Below are 26,600 nucleotides of genomic sequence, written 5' to 3'. Positions count from 1 at the left end.
TAAAGCACTAGAAAGTAAATAGGCATCAAAAAGCTTCTAGCTCTGAATTTTTAATAGCCTCAGGCCTTCTTAAGTCAGCTTCTAAAACACTGCTAAATACAATGATCTTTGAGATGCAAGCAAAAATATGTGGTAAATGGTATTATAGGTCCATTTAATTCTGATTTGTGACTACAGGTTTTCCATGCCTCAGTGCTACATGCAACAGAGGATCAACCAGTGTTTCACAACCAGAAAAGAGAACAAGGGCATGGGTCTGTAAAGCTGTGCTATGTGCTCTGGGGCGGGTGTGATAGTTACTGTTCAATGGCCATAGAATTACCAAATCTCCCTTGTTTTCCTTTGCTTTTTTCAGTGGGACAGGAATGGCTGTTCCTCCTTGCTCTCTCACAGGTATGAGGCATGACCTCTCCTCTGCTGCTCTGGTCTGCTCAGGAGATCTAAAGCACTGGTAACTCAACCAGCTGCTTGATGGTAGGGAAACTGCACACCTAACTGGTATGCTGATAAAAAGTTAGAGGTTCTTTTGCTATGATAATTCTGGATTTTTTTTTTTTTTTTTTTTTAACTGGGCAGATACTTAGTTCTGCCACTCCTTCTTGTAACATCCTGCAGTGGGCTGTGTCCTGCTGTGGGCTGTGTGCTGCCTCTGGGTGCTCCTGGGACAGGTGCTTCTGTTGACAGATGAGCATGGGACAGCAGTCTTGTCTGAAAGAGAAAGCATCAAGGAAAATCCAAAGTTTCTGCAAGTCACTGTGAAATAGCTGCAAACTCTGCAATGAGGCATAGTACTGGAAGCCTCTAAGCAATTATTATGGTTTCTTTTGCTGGAACACTTTGTAGTGAAACAGTTAATAGGAATGATAAGTGTTTATGCAGGTGAAAAAAGTGAGTAATTTTCATATTTTTCATGCTGATCCTTAACTTCCTTACTTCTTTTCAGTATTTAAATTAGCTTTCTGTGACCTTGAGTGAAATATTAATCAGTGCTTCACAGAAACCATTATGATACTGGAGCAGCTACTTTACATTTCTGTTAGTGGTGTCTGAACACAGTATTGTGTGATAATCATTGAGGAGTAGGAAGTGTATATTTGTCTATGCCTTTCTGTGTCTGGATGTAGATTTTTGATATTTTTTTTTTTTCCTTGCTCCCTGTTATGGCCTTGAAATAAAGGGAGTTGGGCAGGAAGAATAAGACGAGGAGTATTCCTTCAAACACAATAGCTGGGTTTATAACCACAAGGTGGTTTCCCCAAAGCTGCTAACTCAAAAAAAACCCCTCAAAACACCACCATGTTAAAACAGACCTGTAAAGGGAAAGCTGGGGAAGTTGTCAGCTGCTGTGATTGACCCAGTTTCTCCGAGTGCCAGTGTCAAGCTGAGAAGTTGCCCAAGCTAACTTCTTTTAATGTATGGTAGCATGAAGTAGAGGCTAGACGGTGTGAACACAGATTTTTCTTTAAACCCACTCAACAAAGTGTAGCACTTTGCAGAATAAATTTTGAGGCATCCTACTTTGAAGAAATTTTTCAGTGTCACTGTTTGCTGCTCCTGTCTGTATGCTGTGCCAAGCTTATTATATCAAGAGGAAAGAGGAGCAACCGCCACATGATTTGTCTTTGTAAAACAGTGTACCCTTTTCAAATTAATTATCTGAGAAATTACTCTCACTTAATGTAAATCTTCAGGGCTGGCAGGATTTTTTTGTTGTTGGAACCAACAATTTTATTTTTATTTTTTTATTATAACACATGCACACAGAGCCCCCATCTACAGTTTTGATTTTTTTTCCATCTGAAGTCCTTATTGTTTTATACTAGTTGCACTTGAAAAGACAGTAAAGGTTGAGTCTGACAGCTTTCATCAGAAGTAAAGACCACTTTAATGGTGTTTTCCGAAGATCTTTATTGATTACTTTATTTATTTTTTCTTTACTGAATGCCATATAACTAAGTAATGTGTATCTTTCCATTAAAAGATATGGGAACTTCATGTCAATGAATCCTGATAGCAGTATGTCATAAAATGGCTGGTGAAAGTAAATTAGTGGCTCTTAAATAGCCATAAATTGCTTGTAGAGCAAGAAGTGGTCAACCAAATGATCAGGCCCAGTCAGCATGGGTTTATGAAAGGCAGGTCCTGCTTGACAAACCTGGTGTCCTTCTACGACAGGGCGACCTGCTTATTGGATGAGGGAAAGGCTGTTGTGGATGTTGTTTGCCTTGACTTCAGTAAGGCCTTTGACACCGTTTCCCACAGCATTCTCCTCGCAAAACTGGCTGCTCGTGGCTTGGATGGGCACACGCTTTGCTGGGTTAAAAACTGCCTGGATGGCCGGGCCCAAAGACTTGTGGTGAATGGAGTTAAATCCGGTTGGCAGCTGGTCACAAGTGGTGTCCCCCAGGGCTCGGTTTTGGGGCCACTCCTGTTTAACATCTTAATTGATTATCTAGACGAGGGGATCGAGTGCACCCTCAGCAAGTTTGCAGATGACAGCAAGTTGGATGGGAGTATTGATCAGCTCGAGGGTAGGGAGGCTCTGCAGAGAGACCTGGACAGGCTGGAGCGATGGGCTAAGGCCAACTGTAGGAGTTTCAATAAGGCCAAATGCCGGGTGCTGCACTTCGGCCACAACAACCCCCAGCAGCGCTACAGGCTTGGGGAGGAGTGGCTGGAGAGCTGCCAGTCAGAGAGGGACCTGGGGGTGTTGATTGACAGCCGGCTGAACATGAGCCAGCAGTGTGCCCAGGTGGCCAAGAAGGCCAATGGCATCCTGGCTTGCATTAGAAATAGCGTGGACAGCAGGGACAGGGAAGTGATCTTACCCCTGTACTCGGTACTGGTGAGGCTGCACCTCGATTACTGTGTTCATTTTTGGGCCCCTCACTACAAAAAGGACATTGAATTACTCAAGCATGTCCAAAGAAGGGCAACGAAGCTGGTGAAGGGTCTGGAGCACATGTCATACGAGGAGCAGCTGAGGGAACTGGGGTTGTTTAGTCTGGAGAAGAGGAGGCTGAGGGGAGACCTCATCGCCCTCTACAACTACCTGGAAGGAGGTTGCAGAGAGCTGGGGATGAGTCTCTTTAACCAAGTAACAAGCGATAGAACAAGAGGGAATGGCCTCAGCTGTGCCAGGGAAGGTTTAGACTGGATATTAGGAAGCATTTCTTTACAGAACGGGTTGTTAGGCATTGGAATGGGCTGCCCAGGGAGGTGGTGGAGTCCCCATCCCTGGAGGTTTAAGAGTTGGGTCGACATAGCGCTGAGGGACATGGTGTAGTTGGGAACTGTCAGTGTTAGGTTAATGGTTGGACTAGGTGATCTTCAAGGTCTTTTCCAACCTAGATTATTCTGTGATTCTGTGAAGTGGGTTCTTGTTTGGTTTGTTTTTTAACCACTAGAAGAAGGGAGTCATAAACCTGCTGTGTAATTTCTAAGGTAGAAATGCTAGAGAAAGAACAACTAATAACAAAAATGAATTCTTGGTATTATCAGACTTCTGAGGTTCTGTTATTGTTTTCATTATCTTAAATGTCTCTCTAAAAACAGCAACTTGAAGATCTCAGCTCTCATTTATGTGAAAAAAAAATGTCTAAAAAAGTCACCTTTGCCTTCACAATGGAACCAAAACTGGAAAAAAAGGGTCACTGTCATGCTCCATTTTGCCCCAGGTGGTCTCATCTCCCATGGGCTGCACTTCATGAATACTGATTTGCTACTGGACTCCCTTCTGTGGTGATGTTGCCACCTCTTGCCAAAAGGGAATGCAGGCAGTATTGAAAGGGTAATTCATTGAAAAGATAATTCACTCCAGGGGTTCCTCCAGATGGATGATACGGATATAAAATTTGTCAAATCTCACTCTTCCAGCTGGGATAGTCTTGTTATCCAAGCAGAGCTAGTGCCTCTACATTGTGTCATAGGGCAACCAGCACATGCTTGGTGTCAGGCTATAAAAACACCATTCTGGCAAGATGCAATACATCAGTCTTAGTAATTCAGAAGTGTGGATTCTTCTTGCAGGGACAGAAGAAAAGAAAGGGGGGGACAACAAAGAAAACCACAAACCCAAAAATCCTTATGATGTTTCAGAGCTACATTTCATATAAATATAAAGTAGATCAGGCATGTGCTATCCAGTGTTCCAGCCCTCAGCACTGTGCATATGAGCCTATCCAAACTAGTTGGTCTCTTGCAATCTTGAACTCTGTGAAATGTCTGGGTAAGGATTTATACATCAGGTGATAAAGATTTAATGATGGTGTTAGAGTAAGGCAAGGGGCAACAGCAAAGTCTAACTCTTAGACTACTCAGGGAATGCTGTCTTTGAAGGGAATAGAACTGTGACTGGTGAAGCCTACAGAGCTGGGTTGCCTGTCACTATTTCCCATTGTGCTGCTAGACTGGTAGGAGGATAAACTGTTCCACGGCCATTTTTAATTAAAATTTTCATTAAATGTAATGTGAAATTATGGTCTTTGCAGATGCAAATAACACAGTCACTGTAGATGCTACAAGGATTGTGCAGGAGATCAGAGACAATGGAAGAAGAGAGAGGGTCGCCTTAGTACAAGATAAAAACATATGGTAATGATGACTTGTATAAAGAAAATAAATGGAGAATAGCAACTGCCTATCTCATTGTGCAAGAACCAGGAGGTATTAAATGAAAAAGAAAAGGAGCATATTAAAAACTGAATAGTTTTTCACACTCTGAGTGATTAAACAGGATTTCATGTTCTTTCATGGAATTCATTGCTGTCCTGAGGCAATAATTCACCAGTAATTTGTAATTAAAGATTGTTTTATTTATTTAGGCAACCAGATTATTTGGTATTGTGCTGATAAATAGATTGCATCCATAGTTTGCTTAGAAAACTGTTGTGAAGACTAATCTTAATTCTTTAACTGTAAAGTGTCATGCACACTGAAACTGGAGTACAGAGGTAAGGAAGAGAAGAGCCATGTGAGCAAATGGCGTTTGTGGCATGACAGGCGTAGCAGGGAGTAGGGGCTCAGGTGTTGGCAGAGTCAGATTTGTGAGGCAGCTTGGCGAGGGAGGACATAGGTTTTCAATGAGATGTGAAGGGAGTTGGAGTCTGTGAAATTGTTCCAGAACAGGGAAGATGCGACCTTTGCTGAGTGCAAGAAGAGTTTATTATAGCTGCAGGTAGTAGGGAAGTTGGGATGAGTCACAGATGCCAAAAAGGATACTCTAATTGAAGTCATCTATCAAGTGACAGCTGGAGTGTAGAAAGTAGGAGATACGGTCTGGCAATTGTTATCTATAGCAAGCATGTAAAATACTGCAATTTTATCACAGTACTGTAAGAGTTACATCTGGACTCTGGGATTGATACATTCAAGGACCTATTGTTCTCTTAAGAGTATTATATCTAATAACATCACAGAAAAGGAAGAGAGATGTGCTTGAATGCAAGGCCTCAGTAGAAGGTAAAAGAGAATGAGGCATTTATACTGAGACTCATGCCAGGGAAACTAGTGCTGTGCAAAAAGGCCGGGAATCATGTTTGGGTATATAAAGCTAAGACAGAAATCCTGCTTCATTTTACATCAGGGTGAGACGTTGCTTCTTGAGAGTAGCACTCAGTAGCTCTGTACATTACTGATTCCTTTGTCTGATACCAAGGTAGGCTGAGTTGGATTTATGTTTCTCTCTAAGCCACATGTGAAGTCAGTGCAGAAGAGTATTGATGAAGCTTTTTATTTAGTGTAAATACACTTTTTTATATGATGTCATTCAGAGCTTGTTCACTGATGGCTTCTCTGCTCCAAGAGAAATCTGAGTCACTTGTCTCCCTCATCTGAGCGGGACGTGACAGAGGGTAAGACAGTACTGGTTGCCTTGAGTTACATAAAATATAGTAATTTGGACACATGAATAAGTTAATGGCTGACAAACGGTCCTAATTTTAAAGTTGTGAGAACACAGTGCAATGACTGACAGCAATTTTAATTCAGCCCTAACACTGGCTCTCTGATGAATCAGGACTGAACACCTTGTACATACCACCTGTCCAACGCAGAGCTTGCTCAGCACTCGCACTTCCAACGGCAGAGTCTGGACAATCACTCCCAGCTGCTACAGTGTGGTTTGCTGTGGGTTTTTGCCTTTAGCTTCTCCTCTTGGGCGAGCTGTATTAGGCTCTGGTCTATTCACATTTTCTTGGTGTCCAGGCTGGATAGGTAGCTTAATTATACATCCTTTATGATTTTATTATGCACTTTTGTGCAGGCTACAGTTGCAGCTCTAGTAAGCAGTAAGGGCCGCTTCCCTGACCTCTGCATCCTTGCCTGTCACAAGGTGGTCACGTAAGCATGCTGGAGTACTGTTGTTTGTGGTGGTGGTGAATATGTATGCATCCGAGTTACAGAAGGGAAACTGGGGATGCATGGGCAGTACTTGCATCCAGTGTGAAAGCTCAGGTTTTGGTGTGGCAGAGGGGAGAAGGTGGGGGAAATTGCTGCAGTCATCTGGCCCCTTCTGATGTGGCAGGGTGGGAGGACATGGTATGGTGGAGCAGGGCATGGTGTGCCGTGCGGTGCTCTAAGTGCATCTCTTCTGCTGCCAGCTCTATACGAGTGCTTAGATTAACATTGGCTGAGAGAATGAATGCTTTTCTGCTGAACAGCTGCTCCTATGGCTGTGTTTATACCTTTTATCTAACTCTTCCTATCACTATTTCTCAATTTTGAATAGTAAAATGCTGGGTCTGACTCTGCTCTTGTTGCCCTTCTATCCCACTGAATTAGAAAGCTGAACCATCTGGTGAAGGGGAAGGTGGGAGAAGACTTCTTGCTACTCTGTAGTATGCTGCTCAAGAGGTTTCAGTTAGTTTGGGAGTGGTATGAAACAGACCCCAGGATTGGACAAGGTTGGCAGTTTCCCTCATGATTCCTTTCCTACCATATCTGTTACAGTCATGTGTGAATCTGGTCTGTGATCCCTGTTTTCTCTTTTTAAGATGGACCCCAGGAAGTCTCTGTGCCCAAACATGGGATTAGGGGGAATTAAAACATTGGTTAAATGTCAGGAATTGTCAGCCCTCTTCCCATGCTATTCTGCTGGAGCAGACAGGCAAAGATGTCCATGCCATGTCCTCAGACTGTGCTCACCATATTTTTAGACTGTGCTGTAACCACTCTTCATTTTGCATCTTATGAAATTCCCCCCTTCCCTCAAATTGGATTACTTAAAACTTTGAATTCCCTGCCCTTACTGCCTTCTGTGACACAGTTTTTAATACAATTAATAAATTTAAATTAACTTGTATGCTGGTCCTGCAAAGACACCATCACTTAACATTATCATTGCACATTAAGCAAGGTTATAATAAATTAACTAGGTTTCCATTCTCTTGTGGTTTGTGTGTGCTCATTATTATTTTATGTTATGGAAATTAAATAATTCTTCCCTAAGTTCTAGTTAATGTGAAAACTAGTTGAAAATTACAGTCACAGTGTAACAATTAAAGACAACTAAAGAAGACTGCAAATATTGCAGTAGCTGCTGCTTTCTTGTGTTCCACACACCTTGAATTGTCTAGCTTTTGGTTATGGAAGAGACCAACTGCCTTCTTCAATCAGTCTCAGTTTTAAGTGAAGTTGCCATACACTGCAGACGAGTGGCTTGAAAGTGAAGGAACATGGAGACAAAGCTGGTATTTTTCAGAAGAGCCATAGGGGATGTACAGCCAAGAAGGCAAGGGCTCAGTCTGGGATGCTACAGACTTCAAGACTACTTTTGATACTTAGTAGATGGAATTCACAGGGCTTAAAAACTGACTCTTTATGGTTTGGGGAGGATCTTCTGTGAATTCTGCACGGGGTTTTCTCCCAGTTTATCTCTTTTGTTCTACTTGATGCATTGGGCTTCTCCTTCTTCACCATTTGTTAGTGTTTGTCAGTGATACTGATCTCTCCTAAGTGGTAAATTTCTGATATCTCTTGTTAAAAATATTTTATTGCTGCCAAAATTTGAGGGCTTTTTTTATTACTCTTAAATGAAACTTTCCAGTAATAAAAGCATTCTTGCCCAAGTAGTATAAATAGTGTAAAATAGTGTAAAAGAATAGTGTAAAAATAGTTATTATCTATTAATAGTGAAGGTTGCATTTACTTCTAAAATCTGTGATGGTGCTGATCAGTTCTTTATTTCATCTGTGACACTAGATTTAAAAGCTGAGCCAAAGAGGAGAAAGACAGCAAAAACATTTCTCTTCTTCCCTTTCACAACATTTTCTGCTCTTTTCATTGCTTTTATCCTGTAGGTTTGGTGTTTGCCTCCTTTATATGCCTTCATGGCTGTGCAATTTTTGCCTTGCACTTTTTACCTCCTTACCACTTTGTCTTTTGCTAGAAAGTTCTCTTTTCTGTTTCTAAGATGTTCATTTTGTTACCAGTCCAAACTATGCTTTTGTTCAACCTGTTATGTATTTGCAGTATGAAAGCAACATGAGCAATGTTCGCTTAGGCTGTAATAACTTTATGAAACACATTACAAGCAAGTATTTATTCATTAAGAGTTATCATCAGATTCAGAATAAATTCCCCATTCTTATGTATGCAAATTTTTGGATCTTCAGTAAATGCAGATATCCCCCGAGTTCCACTCTTATGTTCATTTAAAAAAGAAAGACAAACGTGAACAAAATACTAATTTAAAAGGATACCCTTCTTACTCCGATTTCTGCTGTCTTCAGAGTTGTTAGCTGTTCTGCATGTGTAGCACTAGCAAAGGGTGTTTGCTAAATTCACACTGAATCCATACAGGTTTGGTCCAACGGGTGCTCCCCAGGGATGCCTTTTGTAGCAGGTTGTTCTCTTCCACAGGAGACTGCAAACCACACAGACTCAGTAGTCCAAAACTACTTGTTACCTTTCCTTATTTCAGTCTCTACCAAAAGAAACAAACTTGAGTATGACCTGTTCTCTACAGGTTGCTGGTCACAATCAACACGTATCAAAATACTCACTGAAAGGTAGTGGCAGTAAGGTTTTATTTCATACACAGCAATGAATGAATTGGCTTGCAAGTCCTTACTCCTGTCTTCTCCCTTACATTTATGTTGTTACACAGTTTTATGTGACATTTGATTGCCCTTCATTTTATAGATACACGGACTGTATGCATCACTTCACGGAGACACAGAGTTACAGAGGAAAATTAGCTTACTCATTAACATTTTTCCCTTACAGGCGTTTAACTACATTGTATTCTGCATTAGTATGTTGTCCAATATGTACTTTCATGCTCTTTAGAGAAAGCTGAACTGAGTATTTTCTTCAGATGTAAACATTTTGTAAGCTAAAGGGGCAGCTTGTCATATGCTATTCTCATTGATTTTTTTTTTCTCTTCCATTTTCTTTGCTGGGAGCTGAAAGCTATAAACTAACCTGGGTCAAGATGATGCTTGCCTAATGCTGCATTTGTACAGCTGTCTATCAAAATTATTTTGTGGAAAGATTTTCCCTGTACCTGCGTGGAAACAAATTTTTGATTGGCAGAATAGTTTTTGTGATATTTGGGCATAACATCATATGTATGTCCAGGACAGCAAGGTAGGTGTCACTGGAATATTGTTAGACTCAAAAGAGACAGACGGTGGCCTGTGACTGTATAGATGGCAGTGGCCTCAGCAAGAACATGTACACAGTGCTGGTGGAGGTGAGAAACTTGCTAGTTCCCCTAATGCTTTTTGGGATGATGCTACACTATCAACTACCACAGCGACGGGCCTATGGTAACCCAATGTTCAGTATAGCCTCTGTCTTCTGCTGCTTCAGTGTCTCACCAGGGCAGTTACACAGAGACGTGCTCTGGCAGAACACAGCACAGGCTGCGATGGAGACCCTTCTGGTAACTTCCTCTGTACACTACACGTTTTGCATTTCACGTGCGTCCATGTAATTCCACTCATTCCATTTTACTGATATCATTAATGTGACAAGCCCTTCTGTTTGTACTGACTGATGACCAGCATTTGCTCATTCAGGGATGCTTTGTTTTTCACTTCCCTACAGTTCAAGAAACTGACAGATGAAAAAAAATGAGTATGTGAGAGTTAAATTTTTTTGTGGATTTCTCCAGAGTAATGCATGAGCTCATGTAGTCCCAATTACTTGCAGGTTAAATTTTCTATGATCAGGCCTTGAGACAGGCTGAAATTGTGACTATCAGGCAGGAAATATTCAGTACAAGGTGCTGCAGAAACAGTGACTTGCAATATTTAATATTACCTCTTATAGGTAGTTATTTAAATACTTTCAGACTAATGAGTATAGTTTGTTTAGATGGTGCTTCTTGGTAAATTTGTGTTTCTGGCTTCTGTAGTTTTATTCTCGCTGCATTGATAACTTTTGCACTGAGCACTTTTGCATGAAAAATAGTACAAAAATTTCCTGTTTCTTTGTAGTGTGCTTGGATAGTAGGATAGACTGAAGGATAATATATTAAATCTTTAAAAATAAAATACACACCAAAAAACCCAACTTTAATTGTAACGAGCACCTTGTGGTTTTTCTAAAGTTTCAGTGGTACAACAATTGATGACTGGAAGGTAAGGAAGAGAGAGGAATATAAATGACTAAGTAAATGTACTTCTTCAGGATGGAAAAGGGAAAATAAAGTTGAGGGCAAGGTGAAGTTTGAATGTGCTGCTACAAACTGCTTATCCTCCTATCTCAATTATGACAGTACTGCAACTCCTGCTTAGAAGATGGTGAAGTTTATCACCTGAAATGGAAGTACAGAATGTGAAGAAACAGCAAACCCTCCCCAGAAGATGGATCTATAAGCATGTAATATCAAGGGTGTATGGTTGCTGTGCACAAACTCAGTGTGTGCTGCATGGATCGAAGTATGCTCCACAGCTGGGCAGAAGAAACGGAGAAACAACCCTAATGCCTAGCCTAGTTCTGTAAAGATCAATATAAAAAAGGGATCAGCACTGCTTTAGAAGGCTAAAAACCAATCTGAGGCAGATGATTTCATGCTACAGGAAAGTAACATTTAGCATGAGAAAAAATGGAAACAGCTAATACTAGTTGGTCTAAGAAGATAATTACCTGTCACAGAAGTTGCCTTACGCATGTATTTTGGCTATTATGGCTACGACAACGTTGCTAGGTGAAAAGCTATGTGGAAGATTTTTTGTTCCTCTAGAACTGGAAAAGAGTGGGACTGTGAGCAGCTATTGTGATACCCACAGGGGAGCTGAAAGGCCATGTTTGGCAACAGGTGACTTGCGAGATCACTAGTAAGAATGGAGACTAGAGGTCCAGGCTGGAAAGCCTTTGGGTCATTTTTTCTCTCCAAGACTTGTCAGCTGTGTGCATTGAACATCACTGATGAGAAACCAGTTCTGTTGATCAGACACAGGAGAGGGTGTGTGGCAACGACATCTGTTTTTTCTGTGTGTTCTTCCCGTGAGCTTTCGAGATCGTAGCACCTCTCTGCAGGGCAAGATTTGGCAGTGCTAATAGATCTCTAAGGTCTCATCGGAGCTTTATTTCATGTAGTCCTGGAAGCACTCAGAAGAGAACAGTTGCATAACCATTAAACAGAAGCTATGTAACCTAGAAGGAATTGCTAAAACACCTATTGTATTATGCATCTTTTCTGCTCTAATTATATAAACATGCTTTATTATTTATAAAATTGCATCACTTCAAAATTTAGTACTGTGTTTCCTTTCCTTTTTTCTGCACTACTAAATTTTGCTCTTAAGACTTTCAGAGCTGTGTTTTGAGCATACAGATTTAGGACAGGACTGGTCTCAAGTGGCAGCGTAACATTAAATATTAAATAACTGATTCAAACTGCGACCAAGAGGAAAATCAGATGACAGTCAAATCTTAAGCCAGAAAATTGAAGAGGAGAGCAATAAAGATTTCTCAATTTATCATGCCTGCTATTTTGCATATCTTGGTGAGCTGTGCGTAACTGTCTTCTTCCTCAAATATCTTCTGCTTAACCATAGTGCAGGAACTATTTACCATTTGCATGGTTGCTCCAGTCTAACTCAACAGCAGTACCATGCCAAAAAGGGCAAGAAGATTGACTTTATTTAATTATTTTTAATTAACATTCTTTAGATTCACTTGCATCTGCCAGGCTTTGCAGAAATGCAGCAAATTATTATTATTATAGAAATCTTAGGAGGCAGCAAGTTCGAGCAGTGGGGCTACTGCCATCTACTATTGTCACACTTGTAGCTTTGTATAAGAGTAGTTATCAGGAATGAAGATAAGTAAAGATTTAGTGGAGGGTACAGACTGTTTGAAGCAGAGTTGCACTTCTATCTGGTTTCTGAACCAATTGAAGGTATGTCATGGGGCTGTCCTACATGCTAATTGTGTTTCTGATCTGCTCAGTGTTTGGGTTTTCAGTGTATAGGTTTGTCATGATCTAAGCACAGGATTTAATAAAGCTCTTAGTTTATTTTATAAAAGAGCTTTATTAGGTGAAAGAGATTGTAAGATTGGAATTAAGAGTAGAAGTTCTTTAGAGAGATGTCTGAAAATTTGCAAGTGAAAACATACGTCCATGTGTACCAGGCCAAAGGCTGAGAGTATGCCACCTGGGTTATCAAATTACTTTCACCCTGTCTTATTTTGCGTTCTGCCTGAAAAAGAGTTGGAACTCTGATTTTTCTAAATTCTTTAAAAAGCTGATGTGTCAAAAGAAGGTGGCAATTTGTTCGTTTAATCTTCTAGGCAGTGATGCAGGCTGTGAAGTATTAATAGTCATCCACCACAATTCCCTAACCATGCTGTGGGATAGCCCTGCTCACTGCTTGTGTGTATTAGGGCTTTGATCAGGAAACACAGAAAATCCAAAAAGATTGCTCAGAGTTAAACACAGTAGCACCTGAATTGTCATGTGCCTGATATAAAAAGCACAGTTTTGTGCAACTTAACGGCTGTAAGATTGAAGTCTTAGTATTGTAAGATCAACACTTGTGATACAATACAAAAGGTCTTAAGTCTGAATTTGTGAGACCATGTTTGAGGTGCTAGTAGTCCTCCTATGTTTTGGATGGATGAAGTGTTATTTTTCTGTGCTCTGTCTCGTATTTCTACATGGTTTGTTGCCTAGAAAAATATGTTTGTGGGGATTTTTTGTCGTTTTAGGGGAGAAGGGTTGTTGTTTGTTTGTTGTTGGGGTTTTTTTGGTTTTAACCTAAAATGGGAGCTATAATAGGTCGGTAGACAGTGTCACAAATATTTAAGAATTTCAGAGTCTGTTGGCTTTGGAATCATCTGCTGAATATCTCTCCTTAGACATAACCACCTAGAAGGAACGCATACCTCGGACTATGCCAGAAGCAGCATTAATTGGATTAAGTCCCCTTGCCGCACCTTGATTACTGTGTTCAGTTTTGGGCCCCTCACTACAAAAAGGGCATTGAATCACTCGAGCGTGTCCAAAGAAGGGCAACGAAGCTGGTGAAGGGTCTGGAGCACAGGTCGTACAAGGAACGGCTGAGGGAACTGGGGTCGTTCAGTCTGGAGAAGAGGAGGCTGAGGGGAGACCTCATCGCCCTCTACAACTACCTGGAAGGAGGTTGCAGAGAGCTGGGGATGAGTCTCTTTAACCAAGTAACAAGCGATAGGGCAAGAGGGAATGGCCTCAAGTTGCACCAGGAAAGGTTTAGACTGGATATTAGGAAGCATTTCTTTACAGAACGGGTTGTTAGGCATTGGAATGGGCTGCCCAGGGAGGTGGTGGAGTCCCCATCCCTGGAGGTGTTTAAGAGTAGGGTCGACATAGCGCTGAGGGATATGGTGTAGTTGGGAACTGTCAGTGCTATGTTAACAGTTGGACTAGGTGATCTTCAAGGTCCTTTCCAACCTAGATGATTCTGTGATTCTGTGAGTGAATCAGAAGTTTGAAGGCTCTGGTACTGTGTTTGGGGGAGCAGAAAAATGCAATGCGAGGATAAAACATGAACTGCTTTAAGTCACAGTGGGCACGTAGGGAACTTAGCAATGCTTCCTGTTTAAAATAAATAAACATTCAGTATTGTTTGAACTCAGCCTCAGAAATGCTCCTTTGAGCACTCTCACGGTGAACATAGTCTTCACAGCCACAGGAAATCATTTCAGCAAAAATAGCTTTCAGTCTCAGCTAACAATTGCAATAGCCCAGCTACATGCTTGCCCAGTTCAGTCAGATGGTGGGGATTAAAATGGAGAACAAGCTGTGTGATGGCAGTTCAAGCCTTCTCATCTCCAGAACCAAGGCTTGCACCTGTGGAGTTTGCATTAGGCTTGGTTTGGTTCTCAGACCAAAGCCTGAGCCCAGAGGTCTGTTAGCCACTGCCAGGAGCTGAGCAGCAGGTGACTGGAACAGCAAATCTGAAATTTTACTGAAGTAAATTTCCATGGGCAAAACTTCAGGAGTCTGCAGTTTCTCTGAAAATAGTTTTCAGAGCCAGAAAGACAGTTTCTTCCATGGCAGGCAATGTGGTGAGCCCATGGCTAGTTGCTAAATATGAGGGGGTTTTTAATGTTAACTGTTTTGAAGTGTGGCATTCTTACATTTCTGGTTGTGGCCCTGACTGTAGCAAATCAGTGGGAAAAGCATCTCTGTAAATAACAGCTACAAGTCTGGAAGCAAATGGCTGTTATTTTTTTAACATTGTGCATTTATTATGTTTTGTGTTTGCTTGTCAAAAGTCAGTTGGATAACTTTGAATCCTTGCACACCATTCTGGGCAGCAGGCACTGGTTTGGCATCGGAGCCATAAGGGGTGTGTGCTTACGGTGGGGAGGGCTGGGCGCTGCTGGGGGCATGCTGCAAAGCTGGGGGCTCTGCGAGAGGGCCTGTGCTCAAAGCTCAGCTGGCCAGTCTTCCTGCAAAAGAAATGGAACAAAGGGAAAACTGCAGGAGCAGAGAGGCTTTGTGCCTCTTCAGCCCTATTCTTGGGAGAAGCAGCCCATTTCCTGGGAGAGCAGACATGCTGAGCTCACTCTTCTGGACAGCAGGTCCATGGGGAGAATGGCATCTTTCTGACACAGAGCACGAACCCCATGTGGTGGGCTCTGCAAAATATGAGTGTGTGTATATCGGGTAGGGGGATGCTTTGCTTGAACATTGCTTGAACAATTTGTTTTCATTACTCGAAGTTTAATTTCCAATTCCAGAGCAGAAATTTGGAGTGAAGTTTTAAGGACAAAATTCATCAGTGTGATGAAGGGAACCTGGTTAGACATATGCATGAAATCAGTGAATTGCTTGCTCAAGTCTGCACTTAAATAGTTTTTGCTGAATTGAGCACAATGGGGTATACCAGATTAGTTGGCAGAGGCTCTCCAACTTTTCCGTCTTCTTAGTGTTATGGGTCATGCTGAAGCATCTTTAAAATTTCATTAGCAGCTCGAAGTTAAAAGGGTTGAGAGGTTAAGAAACTGGCTGTGCTTTGTATCAGGAATGCACTCACATGTTGAACAAGAGTAGTCAGATCTGTTGCTGCGCTCTTGAGGGGCTCTGGAGCATTCATTTTAAGACTATGTTCGAAAAGAATTTGTTTTTGTTACTGAAGACTCACTTTTTAGCTTGAGTCTTCACTGCAGTGTGTCACATCCATATTTGAAACACTGGCCTGGTAAGCACCAGCACAACCTGCAGGATTTGCCAGAAGGACCATATGTAAACAGGTTTGATCACCCTCATTCTGAGCTCAAGCAGAACCATGCAAGCCTGGTTCAGTCTGTAAGTCTTGTAGGTATGTTAGTGCAGGACTAAAGTGTGAATCTCATAAACCTTATCGTGAGCAGGCAGATCAAGTCTTCCAGAACACTTGTTCCTTGAGTGCTTTCATCTGGGTTTGCTGGATGTAAATTAACCTAAAAAGTCTTTCAAGCAGCACACTTCGCGTGCGTGTAGGTCATTCAAATTTTGTGTGTCTGTACAAGTGACTGGAGGAGTGTTTCAAGTCTGAGGGCCAGAGTAAATGCTCACAAAACAGCAGCTTCAGCTGTCCTCATCCTTCAGTTAAATGTGAATTGATGTGGCGGTCACCCACAATGGGGTGCTTCACCTAGTGGCCTCCATTGTGTTGCTTTAATAGGGCAGTGAGTATTGCCGGGGGGAAAGGTGAACAAAAGATATCTTAGTACAGGTCTTGCCTTGCTTTTCCTAGTCTGTTGGGCTCTGCTACTGCCTCTTTAGAAGAGTTCATTGCTTTCCCTGTTGCACACAACCATCTGTGACCCAAACCACTGTCCCCAGTGATTTGGGGATGTTCAGCGTGAGCTGCTGATGCTTAAGAAGGACCTTGAACAGGATATCAGAAAGGGTACTAGAGAGGGTTTATACCACTGGCCAGACATCTTCCCTTCCCTGGGGTCTGTGGCTATTCAGACTGCTCAAGCAAAGGGCTTTACCAGACCATGAGAGTTGGGACTATTACCTAGGACAAATTAAAAACCTCTCTTAATCAACGACCATTTTGTGAATTCAGTTGGAAATCTTGATAACCTCAAACTTAAGAAAGATGTCCTTCTCTTCTATGATGTCCTGTGCAGAGAGAAAGAACATTTTGCCTAAGTTCCCAAAATACTAAGGTGGTCTGGACACTGGGCTATACTGTGAGTGGACATGATTCCAACTTATACCCATTTCCCTCCACTTGCATCTCTTCATCAGTGGATTGCAGTGAGACACAAAAAGAAGGATAAAGAAGTAGATGCTGTAGATTGTGAATGATTGATTTCCTTAGAGTACTTGTTGCAAGAGAATTGAATTGAGAGCTCACCTTTGGAAGAATCTTGCTGGACAAATTTGCATTGCTTGAAACATATTTATCTCATACCTTCTGGCCTTGTCTGCATGATTTTGAGTGAATAATGCAGCTTCACAAACTAGTTCCTGTCCCTTTCTTTCCTGTCCTTCATCCCAAGCTATGGAATATTTTTTGCTACATAGAACAGCTTCACAAGAAGAGCTGGTCCTACATGCAATGACTTTGTGGCTAATAAACCCTTCAGGAGTGTGGGAGAGATGTGACAGAGGAGAAAATTGAACCTAGGTTTTCCAAAGCCTGGCAGATATTCTTACTGCTAGGCTACCAAGTAAAAGGGATGGCTGAGGGTGGGTGAGGACTTCTCATATGCCAATAAAGCATCAACAGGGTTTTAGGTTACTGGCTCCCTGCAGCAAGGGAGGAAACCAGGCAGAGAACTGAGTGCTAATTCAATTCCTGGTGCATTCAGAGGTATAGTGATCTATGTGTGACCATGTGCAAAGGATTATTGGTTTATCTACCATTACATTTCTGATAGCACGTAGCTGACAGCTACAGACTGACTCCTTGCCTTTTTTTTTACTCTACAGCTGAAGCTGATGGGAACAACATCCATTAATTTTGGCCATTTGTTGTATGTATAGTTCTTCTGACTATAATGCCTCATAAATGTCACTCATTCTGTAAATGGTTTTAACTGTTGATTTAGTTTAATGTGGATTTTATGGATCTCAATCTATGTTAATATGTAGGTAACAAGCATCTAGTTACATCTTTTTCTTTTTTTAAAATTTATTTTATTAGACAGTTACAAATGAAGTATCTCCAGTTGTTAAGGTCATTGGTGTTAGCAGTTAATGTGCAACACTTACTAAAATAACAGTTACTTAGCTAGTTAGACCAGATATATTCACATACTGTATAATGATAAATACTTTAATAAAATTATTTTTCTTCCAAGCCTTCTTGCGTTCATCTATTTGACCTTGTCCAGAGAATGTTTTGCTGTTAATTGCAGCAATAAGCCATCTACAAGTAGTGCTAAAACAATGTGGGAAATTCCTTGGATTTCCTTGTATGGGATTGAGATGCCAGTCAGGGTATTGAGCTGACAGAATTTCCCTTTGAAGCCCACAGAAAAGCCAGCTAGCTGCCTGGTACAGAGCAGTGGAAAGTCCTTTGTAGCTCTGCTCCCACCAGAGTTAGCTGATTAATGGTGATAAACATGCTGGGGCCAATTCTGATTTTGCTTTGAATTTTTCTTTATTGCAGTTTGACCAAGACAGAAGTCTATTGAATAGCTTTTGTGGATTTTGTTTAGGAGGAACGAGCAATTTTTTCTACCAATATTACTTATTTTTTAAAGTAGTTAGCACTTTGACCAGCTTTGTCTATCACCCAGTTCTGAGCCTTCCTTTATCTTCTGATGCTCAATCCAAGTAGACTTGTTTGGCAGGTTAGGGAAAAAGAAGAAAGAAGACCATATATGCATACATTATCACATACTTGTATGCATGTATCACCTTTGTAGCATTCAAACAGTTGGAGCAAGTTGATTGTCTTTGGCAGACCTGAATAATATGTGGTGGCTCTTGGCTCTGAGCATTTTCCATAGCTCCAGGAATTCTCCTACAGGGCGATCCATGGCTTTAGTGCAGATCTGCAGCAGTGGCAGAGCTTTGGGAAGTGGGTGGAAAGTTAGACAGGGAAATTGGTGTTTCTGATTTTGCTTGTTTCAGGAAAGTGCCGCCTTATTTCCTCTCAGGTGATAGCTGCAGCAAATGCTGCAACCAGAGCCTTCCAGACATCTGTGCAGACTGGAAAATCCCTGAGACCCACCATCTAAAACTTAACCATTAACATATTTCAAATACTTTAGACTGCCTTTGGACTCCTCTGTGGAATATTGCATCTCCCAACAGAAGCTACAAATATCCTCAAATATGTTACAAATTCTTCTTTGTGAGGAATTTATCATAACTGCTCACACTTAGGAATGAAAGAGGGGCACTGTGAGTGGTCAGCAGTGAGATTAGATTAGACAGTTTTGCCCTCCTAATATTTTTATTTTCAGTGATAGCCTTCAGACATTCACTAGATGAGGCATGTAACCTTAAGTTAAATGACAGGTTTCCTAGCCATAGGACTGACCTAATGAGAAAATTTGCCCAAATAAAACCTTCCTTCATATTGCTGTCCTTGCTGTTTCTTCCATGTGTGTGATCTTAAGGTTTCTACCAGCACAACTAACATTTTGACTTGGAGTACTCTATTTTTGCAGTATCTTGGGGAAACTGCCAGCATGAAAGCTGCAAGCCGTGTTGCTTAGTGTGACTGAACCCTTGAAGGGATTGGTATTTGTATCATATCAATTGAATAAATTAATCTCTGCAGGATAAGAGGCTACAGGATAAGAGTGTGCTTCTATTCAGCTGAGGTATCACACTTTAAATCTCATTGATGTTCTTACACTCTCCTGTACTCAACTTGTCAGAGGGTTATGTATGACAACTTTCTTTCTAAATACTTGTAAAAGTAGCTTTGAAGAGGAAAGTTTGGATTAACTTTCTTTTGCATAGGAGCATTGTCAGTTTTGAGACCATTCCAGTAAAGGCTGAATACACTTCAATGCCAGTTAAACGTAAGCTAATAGTTTTGCCAGTAGAGAGAAAGTTTTAAGTGCTGTAAAATATGTAATTGAAGATGATTCATGCTGCAGTATTGCCTCACACTAAGGAAGCTAAATCTCATTCTGCTATAAACATTATGAATAGTACCTCACTGGTGTATGTCAAACATATTTGTGTAGTCACTCCAACCATTGGAAAAAAACCCAGGTATTCCTCTAAATTTACACTGCATGAGAGTTTGATTTTGTTTCCTCATGCTTCCATTGACTCTTTTTCCTAAGTCAGTAATGGGTCCAAAAGATAGGAAGATACTCTCTGTCTTCTTTTACTGGGGAAGGGAGAGAGACATAGAGGAGAGGATGATTTTGTATTAAATCTCCTGCTGGTTTCTGTCTTATTTTCCATGGCGTCCAGATCCTAGCCTCTAGTTTGCCTCTATCTGAAAAGAAAAACTAGAAGTTCAGCAATTATTTCATGTGTACTTGGGAAAATGTAGAATCATCTTTATCAAGTAAACTCTTTGGAAGCAGACATAAATTGTGGATATATATCTCTGTATCCAGTATATCTTTCTGACACAAATGCACTCCCTAAAACCAAGTATGAAGTGCTGGAATCTGCTAAGAGAATTTCCAGCTCACTGTGGGTGAGACTTTTCATTACTAAAGACTGTATTTGATGTGCAGCACTCTAAAGCCACCTGCTGAAAGCTTAACAAAATTTCTTATTATCATCATCCTGGTGTCTAATAACACGTGAACTTCCCTTCAGTAGGAGTGTGAATTGTCCTCTGTCCTGCTAGTTTTCATGAAACTTTTAAAAACTTAATTATCCTTGATTTTTTTTTTTTTCCTGTCATGTTCAGGTGAAATTAACCAGTATTTTCAGAGGTCTAATGGTAGGGCTGGGAAAAGCAGGCAGATGGGCACAAATCTTGATAACAAAGTTGTAGAAAACCAGACCAAAATTTTGCTTCAGCTTCTGTTAATGTGACCAGGGTGTGGTGGTTTGACAGTGCTGTAAGAAATCATGTGTTAAACTGTAAAGTATGTAAACCTGGTATCCTAGAGTTAATTTCTTGTACCTTTTGCAGGTGGAGATTTACATTTTACCTTTATATATTTACCTATGGAGTACGGTTCCTGAAAAAGGTAGGCACTTATATTATGATTTCATAACTCATCACAGATTTTTTGAAGTCTTGTATAGATATAATATAAAGCACAGGCATAAAACTTATGTTTACAAAGAATAAAAATAACTTTTAATTTGCATTCATAAAAGGAGTTGCTACTGGCATTGGTAAGGAATATAAGTTCCTATCAATATTTAATGGGGGGGTGGAAATAAATTGGTATAGCAACATGCCTACTTCACTTTATTACTTTTATAGGCATTAAGCTGGCAGTAAGACTTACCAAAGTATTCATCTCAATTTCTGCATCATCCTTGTTTAAATGCCTCTGGCAGAGGTTGCTTTTCATTAACAAACAAAATCCATTAGTGTTTTATAATATGCTGGTTTTTTGCCCATTCTTTGATGTACTGTGAAAAGAAGTTTCCATGGAGTTACTCATCAATGCTGTGTTTCTGGTGATTTAAGCAAAAGAGTGTATCTGTAGCTTCTAAATGCCCTGGCATAGGTCTGTTAACCCTGCCATAGACAGTAATATGGATTTATGGTGCAAGTTGTTTTTACAGTGTGACTAGCTTTTGTGCAAGTCGGGCCATATTTCTGTAATCCTGAGAGGTGAAATTAGGGGAATGTGTGGTCTCAGTGCATTCATGTAATCTTATCTTCTTCATTTTGGACAAAAATTTGACATGAGAAAATGTATCCCAAACGTTTATGGTGCTTTGTAAGTAACAGTGGCTATTTTAAAAAGTCCTTATCACTTTTAGGGTTGTAATTCTTGAGGCTGTCCCAGGTGCCAGGCAGCTTGGTGCCAACAGGGCTGATGATGTGCCTGTGCAAAGAGGGGACATTAGAGCTTCTTCTCAGCTATTTAGAACTAGTCAGCCCCAGAGGAAGTGTGTGCAGCAATCCTCCAAATGGACCAGAGCAGCATTAATGTGGAACCTCTCCCTGCTTCCTTGAACGCTTATACTTTGTGTGTACTTCATCTATTAACATGCTGTAAGGTCACAATCTGATACTCTGTTTTCTGCCTTTGATTCTGTCTATGTCTGTGGTATGAAATACAAGAATAGTTTTAATAAGCAATTGTCACAACCTAAAAGGTTACTTGGCCTGCTGGTATGTAGCAATCACGACTGTGGGTTCACAGGATTCTGTAATACACAAGGACATGGAGGCTTTATCCTCTGAATTTTTCTAACTTATCACAGATTACCACAAATACCACAAAAAACACCATTAGCAAGTATCACAAAATCGCTACTAGAAAGCATACCTATGATTAATAAAGTGAATCTCTCTCAGCACAGAGAAAGTATCTGTTCTAGGAAAAACTCTGACAGCATTTCTAAAGACTAAGGAGAATACAGTAAATGCATTAAACTTACAAGTCACTGTGAGCTGTTTTGAGTTGACATGCAAAGTGCAGAATGTCTTCCTCCCAATTCAGCAGTTTGAGGAGGACTGGCTGACATAGCATGGTTGTTTGAACAAGGTATACCACTGCTTGCTTAACAAGGATAGGTTGTGTAATTTTGCTGTAATTTTAACTTTCAACACGTTTAATTTTTACAAAGAGAACTTACTCGTTATGTAATTGTGTATGTATTTTTAATTACTCATTTTTACACAGTGCGGTAACTGCGTTTTGAAATATTTTATGCTATTGTCATTGTTCCAGTGTTCTGCTTCATATACTCAGGTCTTTCACATAGGAATGTATGTAAATTAACAAAATTATGATTGTGATTATATTTACAACATCTCCCTAGTAACATTGTGTAACTGAAAGAAAACACAGGCTTTTTGCTGTTTATCCAAAGATTTTGCTGGGTCCACTTAGGCAGGGAAATCTAGGTTTGCAAGGAATAAAATCCAGACCCCAAAATCTGGAGGGAGACACTTCTTTCAGAGCTTCACTACAGTACCAAAGTGGATAATCCTTTTTAATTCGTCTTGGTTTTCTTAATGGAGTAATTGCAAAGAAACACTTAATTGCTTCCTTAGGAAGCTAATAAAAAAAGGTAAGCATAATAAATTCTCTTACAAATGTGATAGAAAGATCTTTCCTTCCAAAAGCTGTTTTGCCTGGAGAGAAAGTTCATTTCATAGTCAGCAGTGTCTTGCTGTGCTAATGCTACAGTAGAGATCTACATCCTTTTAAATAACAAGCTCCCTAAGACCATCCCTAAGATACCTAGCCCAGAAGACTGATAAGCATGGTGAGTGAAACCAGGTGCAGCAGCAGTCCGGACAGGTGCTGTTCGATCACAGCAACACGTGCTGCCTTACTGGGAGAAGGTGAGAAAGAGTAAACACTACAGGTGTTCCTGTTTTGAAGAATAGAATATGCCACCAGAATAGCACCACGTTGGAAATACTAATTTTGATGTTTCAGCTAATGCTTAGTTCATACATAACTTTGGCTAGTTGGATAAGACATTTTGATACAGTATGTCTTTCAAACATCCAAAGGTAGTAAGAATATATTTTTAAAAGGGAGACTGCATTTTGGTGCTTCATTCAAGGTTGGTTGGTTTGTCCATTTCTGAATAGTTAAGATCCCTGATTTGAGAAAGCTTTTTTGCCATCTTGAGTGGGAAGTTGGTCTTATAGGTACCCCCCTTAGAAAAGTGAGCCAACTCAATTGTAGCCACCTCTTTTTTATAGTTTCTTTGTTGGCTCTTGAATTGCTAGGCAGCAAAGTACTCTGACTTGTATGTTACTGTCCTTCCCTTCCAACTTGACCTAGTCTCCTTGCAACCTGCTGCTCCTTTGCTTTGCTGCATATGTTGCTGACCTGATGATTTTTTTTTTCACAGTTGGCTGTCTTAAATGTCCCTTTCTTAGTTTGAGGGTGAAATTCATCTTTACCTATGAGACTGGCATGGAGCCCGTCAATTACTTAAACACCACTTTGAGCTAGTTTTGAGGTCCTTTGCTTTGTGCTGGCCCTTTGCCTAGAAGTGAACTTCACCTTTTGGATTTTTTCTGAAAACACCTTTGTCTTAATGCCCACAGCACATGAATCATTGCTGCTTTGTCTTCTACTGTCACCTTCTTTATTTGCTGCATAAAGTGGTGTTACTGCAGCAGTGCAGTATCAGCAGAAGGGTGGATGTCTCTGTTGCCTTGTGCCCACCAAACTGCCTGAGTAAGATCTAACCAGGATCCTCTGGCAAACCACCATTCTTGCAAAGAATGTCATTAGGTCTTTGGTGGCTTTGTAGAGCTGACAAGCTTATCTGGCTTTTTGGGGAGATGTGCCCAAGCTTTAATAAACAGTAATTAGTTAGCAAACTTATCGGATCTGTTCGTTTTAGTTCTGGAAGTGTGATACTGTCAGCATGGCGACGTTAATTTATTTTTAGAATGGTAGTAACTAACTGCATTGAAGTTTTACATCTGCCTGGCTAGAGCATCTCACAAGGAGAAAGAGGCCTGCAGTTTCAGCTTTGATTTTCACTTTCCTACAGAAGCACATGAAAGCTAATAAAGCTGTCATTCAGAGCAACTGTAGCTCTCTCTATAATGCTGTGGCAAGCTTGTCTTTGTTACTGTCCATGACTGCCGTTAATGGCTGATCTAGACAAAAGAAATTTCTGCACCCAATAAAGCAACCTGTATGTGATATGGTATATCAATTCTTTTGCCATGCTGTAATTGCTGAGTATGCTGCTGGAGATTTAAAAACTTTCTTCTCACTGAAAGCTGTCTCTTTATCAAACTGTTCTCTTGGGTTTTGTCTTTTTCCAGTGACAGATGTTTGCTGTTAAGTCATAAATAAAGTAAAAAATCTTACTTTTGTTGAACAGTATTTTGAGAGTTTCAGCTCACAGGGAAAAAATGCCTGACATGAAGCTTTGTCTTCAAAATTTGCTTTGTTGCAACAGGACCTATCAGCCTATATGTTTTAAATAAGTTTTTGTCTTAGTGGTGTCTGCAGGGCACTTAGATTGGGCCGTTTTGCTGAATAAAGTTCACTGTGAAGTCAGTAAAATCCTTTAAGTTGGGAAGGCAGTGGATTGGCAATAGGGTGTCCTGCATGTGGCCGTTTGTTGTAGGACATGGTATCATGGTCAGGCACTGATATTGTGTACAATGGGTTTTAGCAATGTAAAATGCACTAAAACTTGTGCTTCACCCTCTCTGCCTCCCTCTATCCACGTGGACATCTTTCCACAGCCTCTGCATCATGCAACAGCTGCATCACAGCACTTTCCCCCGCCTCCTGCCAACTCCACCCCTGAACTTTCAAGGCAGGAGACCTTTACGGAGTTTGCACTGGTCTTGTCCTCCGTGCCTCCTAACTCAAGTGGGTGTATCTTGTCAACTTTGCCGTTGTTATGATAACACATCACTCATGAAGTGACATTGTCTTGTAACATGTACTGTTGATGGCATACACCAGATCCAGCTGCCTTGATTGTTTCCCTTTTCTTGGGCCTAAAGAAACAGTAAAAGTGCAACTTCTACCATTGGTGGCTGCTTCTTCAGTCAAGAGGTGATTTTAACTGCAGGGTGCAGCTGTGTGGTACCTCTTACAAACATTTGCAATGTCAAGGAAATACGTGCCCCTTTCAAGACTTACAGTGAAATGAGAGAATTAAGTCTTTGGTAAGAGAGTAGAGAAGGCAGGGCAGTTGCTTTCTTGCTCACAAATGGACCACACAGGGAGGAATAGCTCACAGCCTTACAGATACTCAGCCAAACCATTGCATCAGACCAACAGACTTCAGTAAAATTTTTGCTGTAGAATTTTTAGTATTTAATTATCATATTAGACATTACTCCCTTCCCCAGCTCCTGTGTGCCTTCAGCCTTTTTTTTCTCTCCTTTTTTATCAAAACAAGTAAATGAATATTACAGAGTTGCAAGTTTTAATTTTATTAGGGGTTTTGCTGTCATTGTCTGTAACTAGTGAAGTAATTAATGACATTTCAGTGTCAAACTATCTCAAAGATGAAATCGTTTCCTTAGTCTTGGTTTCTTTTTTAAATGTTCCTTCTAAATTTTTGCTTCTTCTTAAAGCCCCCTTAACACTTTCAATCATAGCTATCTTGTATTACCAAGTGGTGTAATAGTGGAATGAGACTTTCTGCTTCCCAAAGAATCTCTCATTGTTGAAGTGAAACTTGTTTGTCTCTGTTCTTCCAAACCAGAACTTTCAATTTGATGGAAATGAACTGTTAACTTTCTAGGTAATGAATATGAAGCAGATGTTGGGAGATTGACGGGTTTGTCACTCCACCCCAGCACCCCATAGCACTGTGTGTTTCAGGATGTGCCCTGCAGTGTCATGGCTAATGCACTGAGGGGGTGAAATAGGTCATCGTAGTTAGGATTTGAAGCCACCTCTGTCATTTCTAATACTTCATGAGAAGAGGGGATTGATGTAAATGTAGGTTAGAGTTCAAGCCAGTTCGTTTTCTGCCTCAAATACTACCATTTTCAAGGACAGATTTGGTGATGAATATTCTATGTGAGGAAACAGAGTGAAACACCAACTTTCAAAGAGAAGGTGAAGCTTTCTTTCATTACTCACTGCCAAATCCATTACTTACTGCTTCCCATAGCAGATTTCAATGATTTGGGGCTAAAGAATGGGTGGCCCACAAAATCCTTTAATGCAAAGCATTCACCTTCCTGTCCACTCCTCATTGGCCCCGTTGGCAAAATGGCAAATGCTAGATGTGACCGTCCCATCCTAGTTTTCAACCTTCTGAAAGAGATGTTAAGTCAAGCCTCAATACGTTTTGGCAGTATAGACTGAAGCCAGTCCTTTCACCTAAGAGCTTCAGTGCTTCATCTGAAGTGCAGCCCAAATTAAAATAGCTTTGTATTTCTTTTAGAGCACCCACAGACTCTCCCCAGAGTAAATGTTTGCTTTGATTTTTTTTTTCCCCCCCTATTTCACACTTTTCCTGTAGTTTATACCTATGAAACCAGAGTGTGGGGTTTGTTTTTAGTTTTACTTTTTAAACTAATTTCTGTGGTTCTTGTTTTTAAATTAAGTGGTGAAAAAGGTGATTTTATTTTGTTCCATGTGGTATT

The 26,600-nt window shown here is 40.6% G+C and overlaps 1 protein-coding gene across 2 annotated transcripts in view; it reads left to right on the top strand.

The window, feature by feature from the left end:
• Positions 1–26,600, top strand: part of CERS6 (ceramide synthase 6) — a 135,679-nt gene that overhangs the window by 51,733 nt on the left and 57,346 nt on the right. For both annotated transcript variants that reach the window (XM_074873302.1, XM_074873301.1), the window contains exon 4: positions 20,502–20,559. In XM_074873302.1, the coding sequence (XP_074729403.1) occupies positions 20,502–20,559 (58 nt within the window). The remainder of the gene's footprint in view (positions 1–20,501; positions 20,560–26,600) is intronic.

Source organism: Strix uralensis, chromosome 6 (assembly GCF_047716275.1).
Source record: "Strix uralensis isolate ZFMK-TIS-50842 chromosome 6, bStrUra1, whole genome shotgun sequence".
NCBI lineage: Eukaryota > Metazoa > Chordata > Aves > Strigiformes > Strigidae > Strix > Strix uralensis.
The sequence above is the reverse complement of the archived record's forward strand: the minus strand, read 5'-3'. Positions and strand labels throughout refer to the sequence as shown.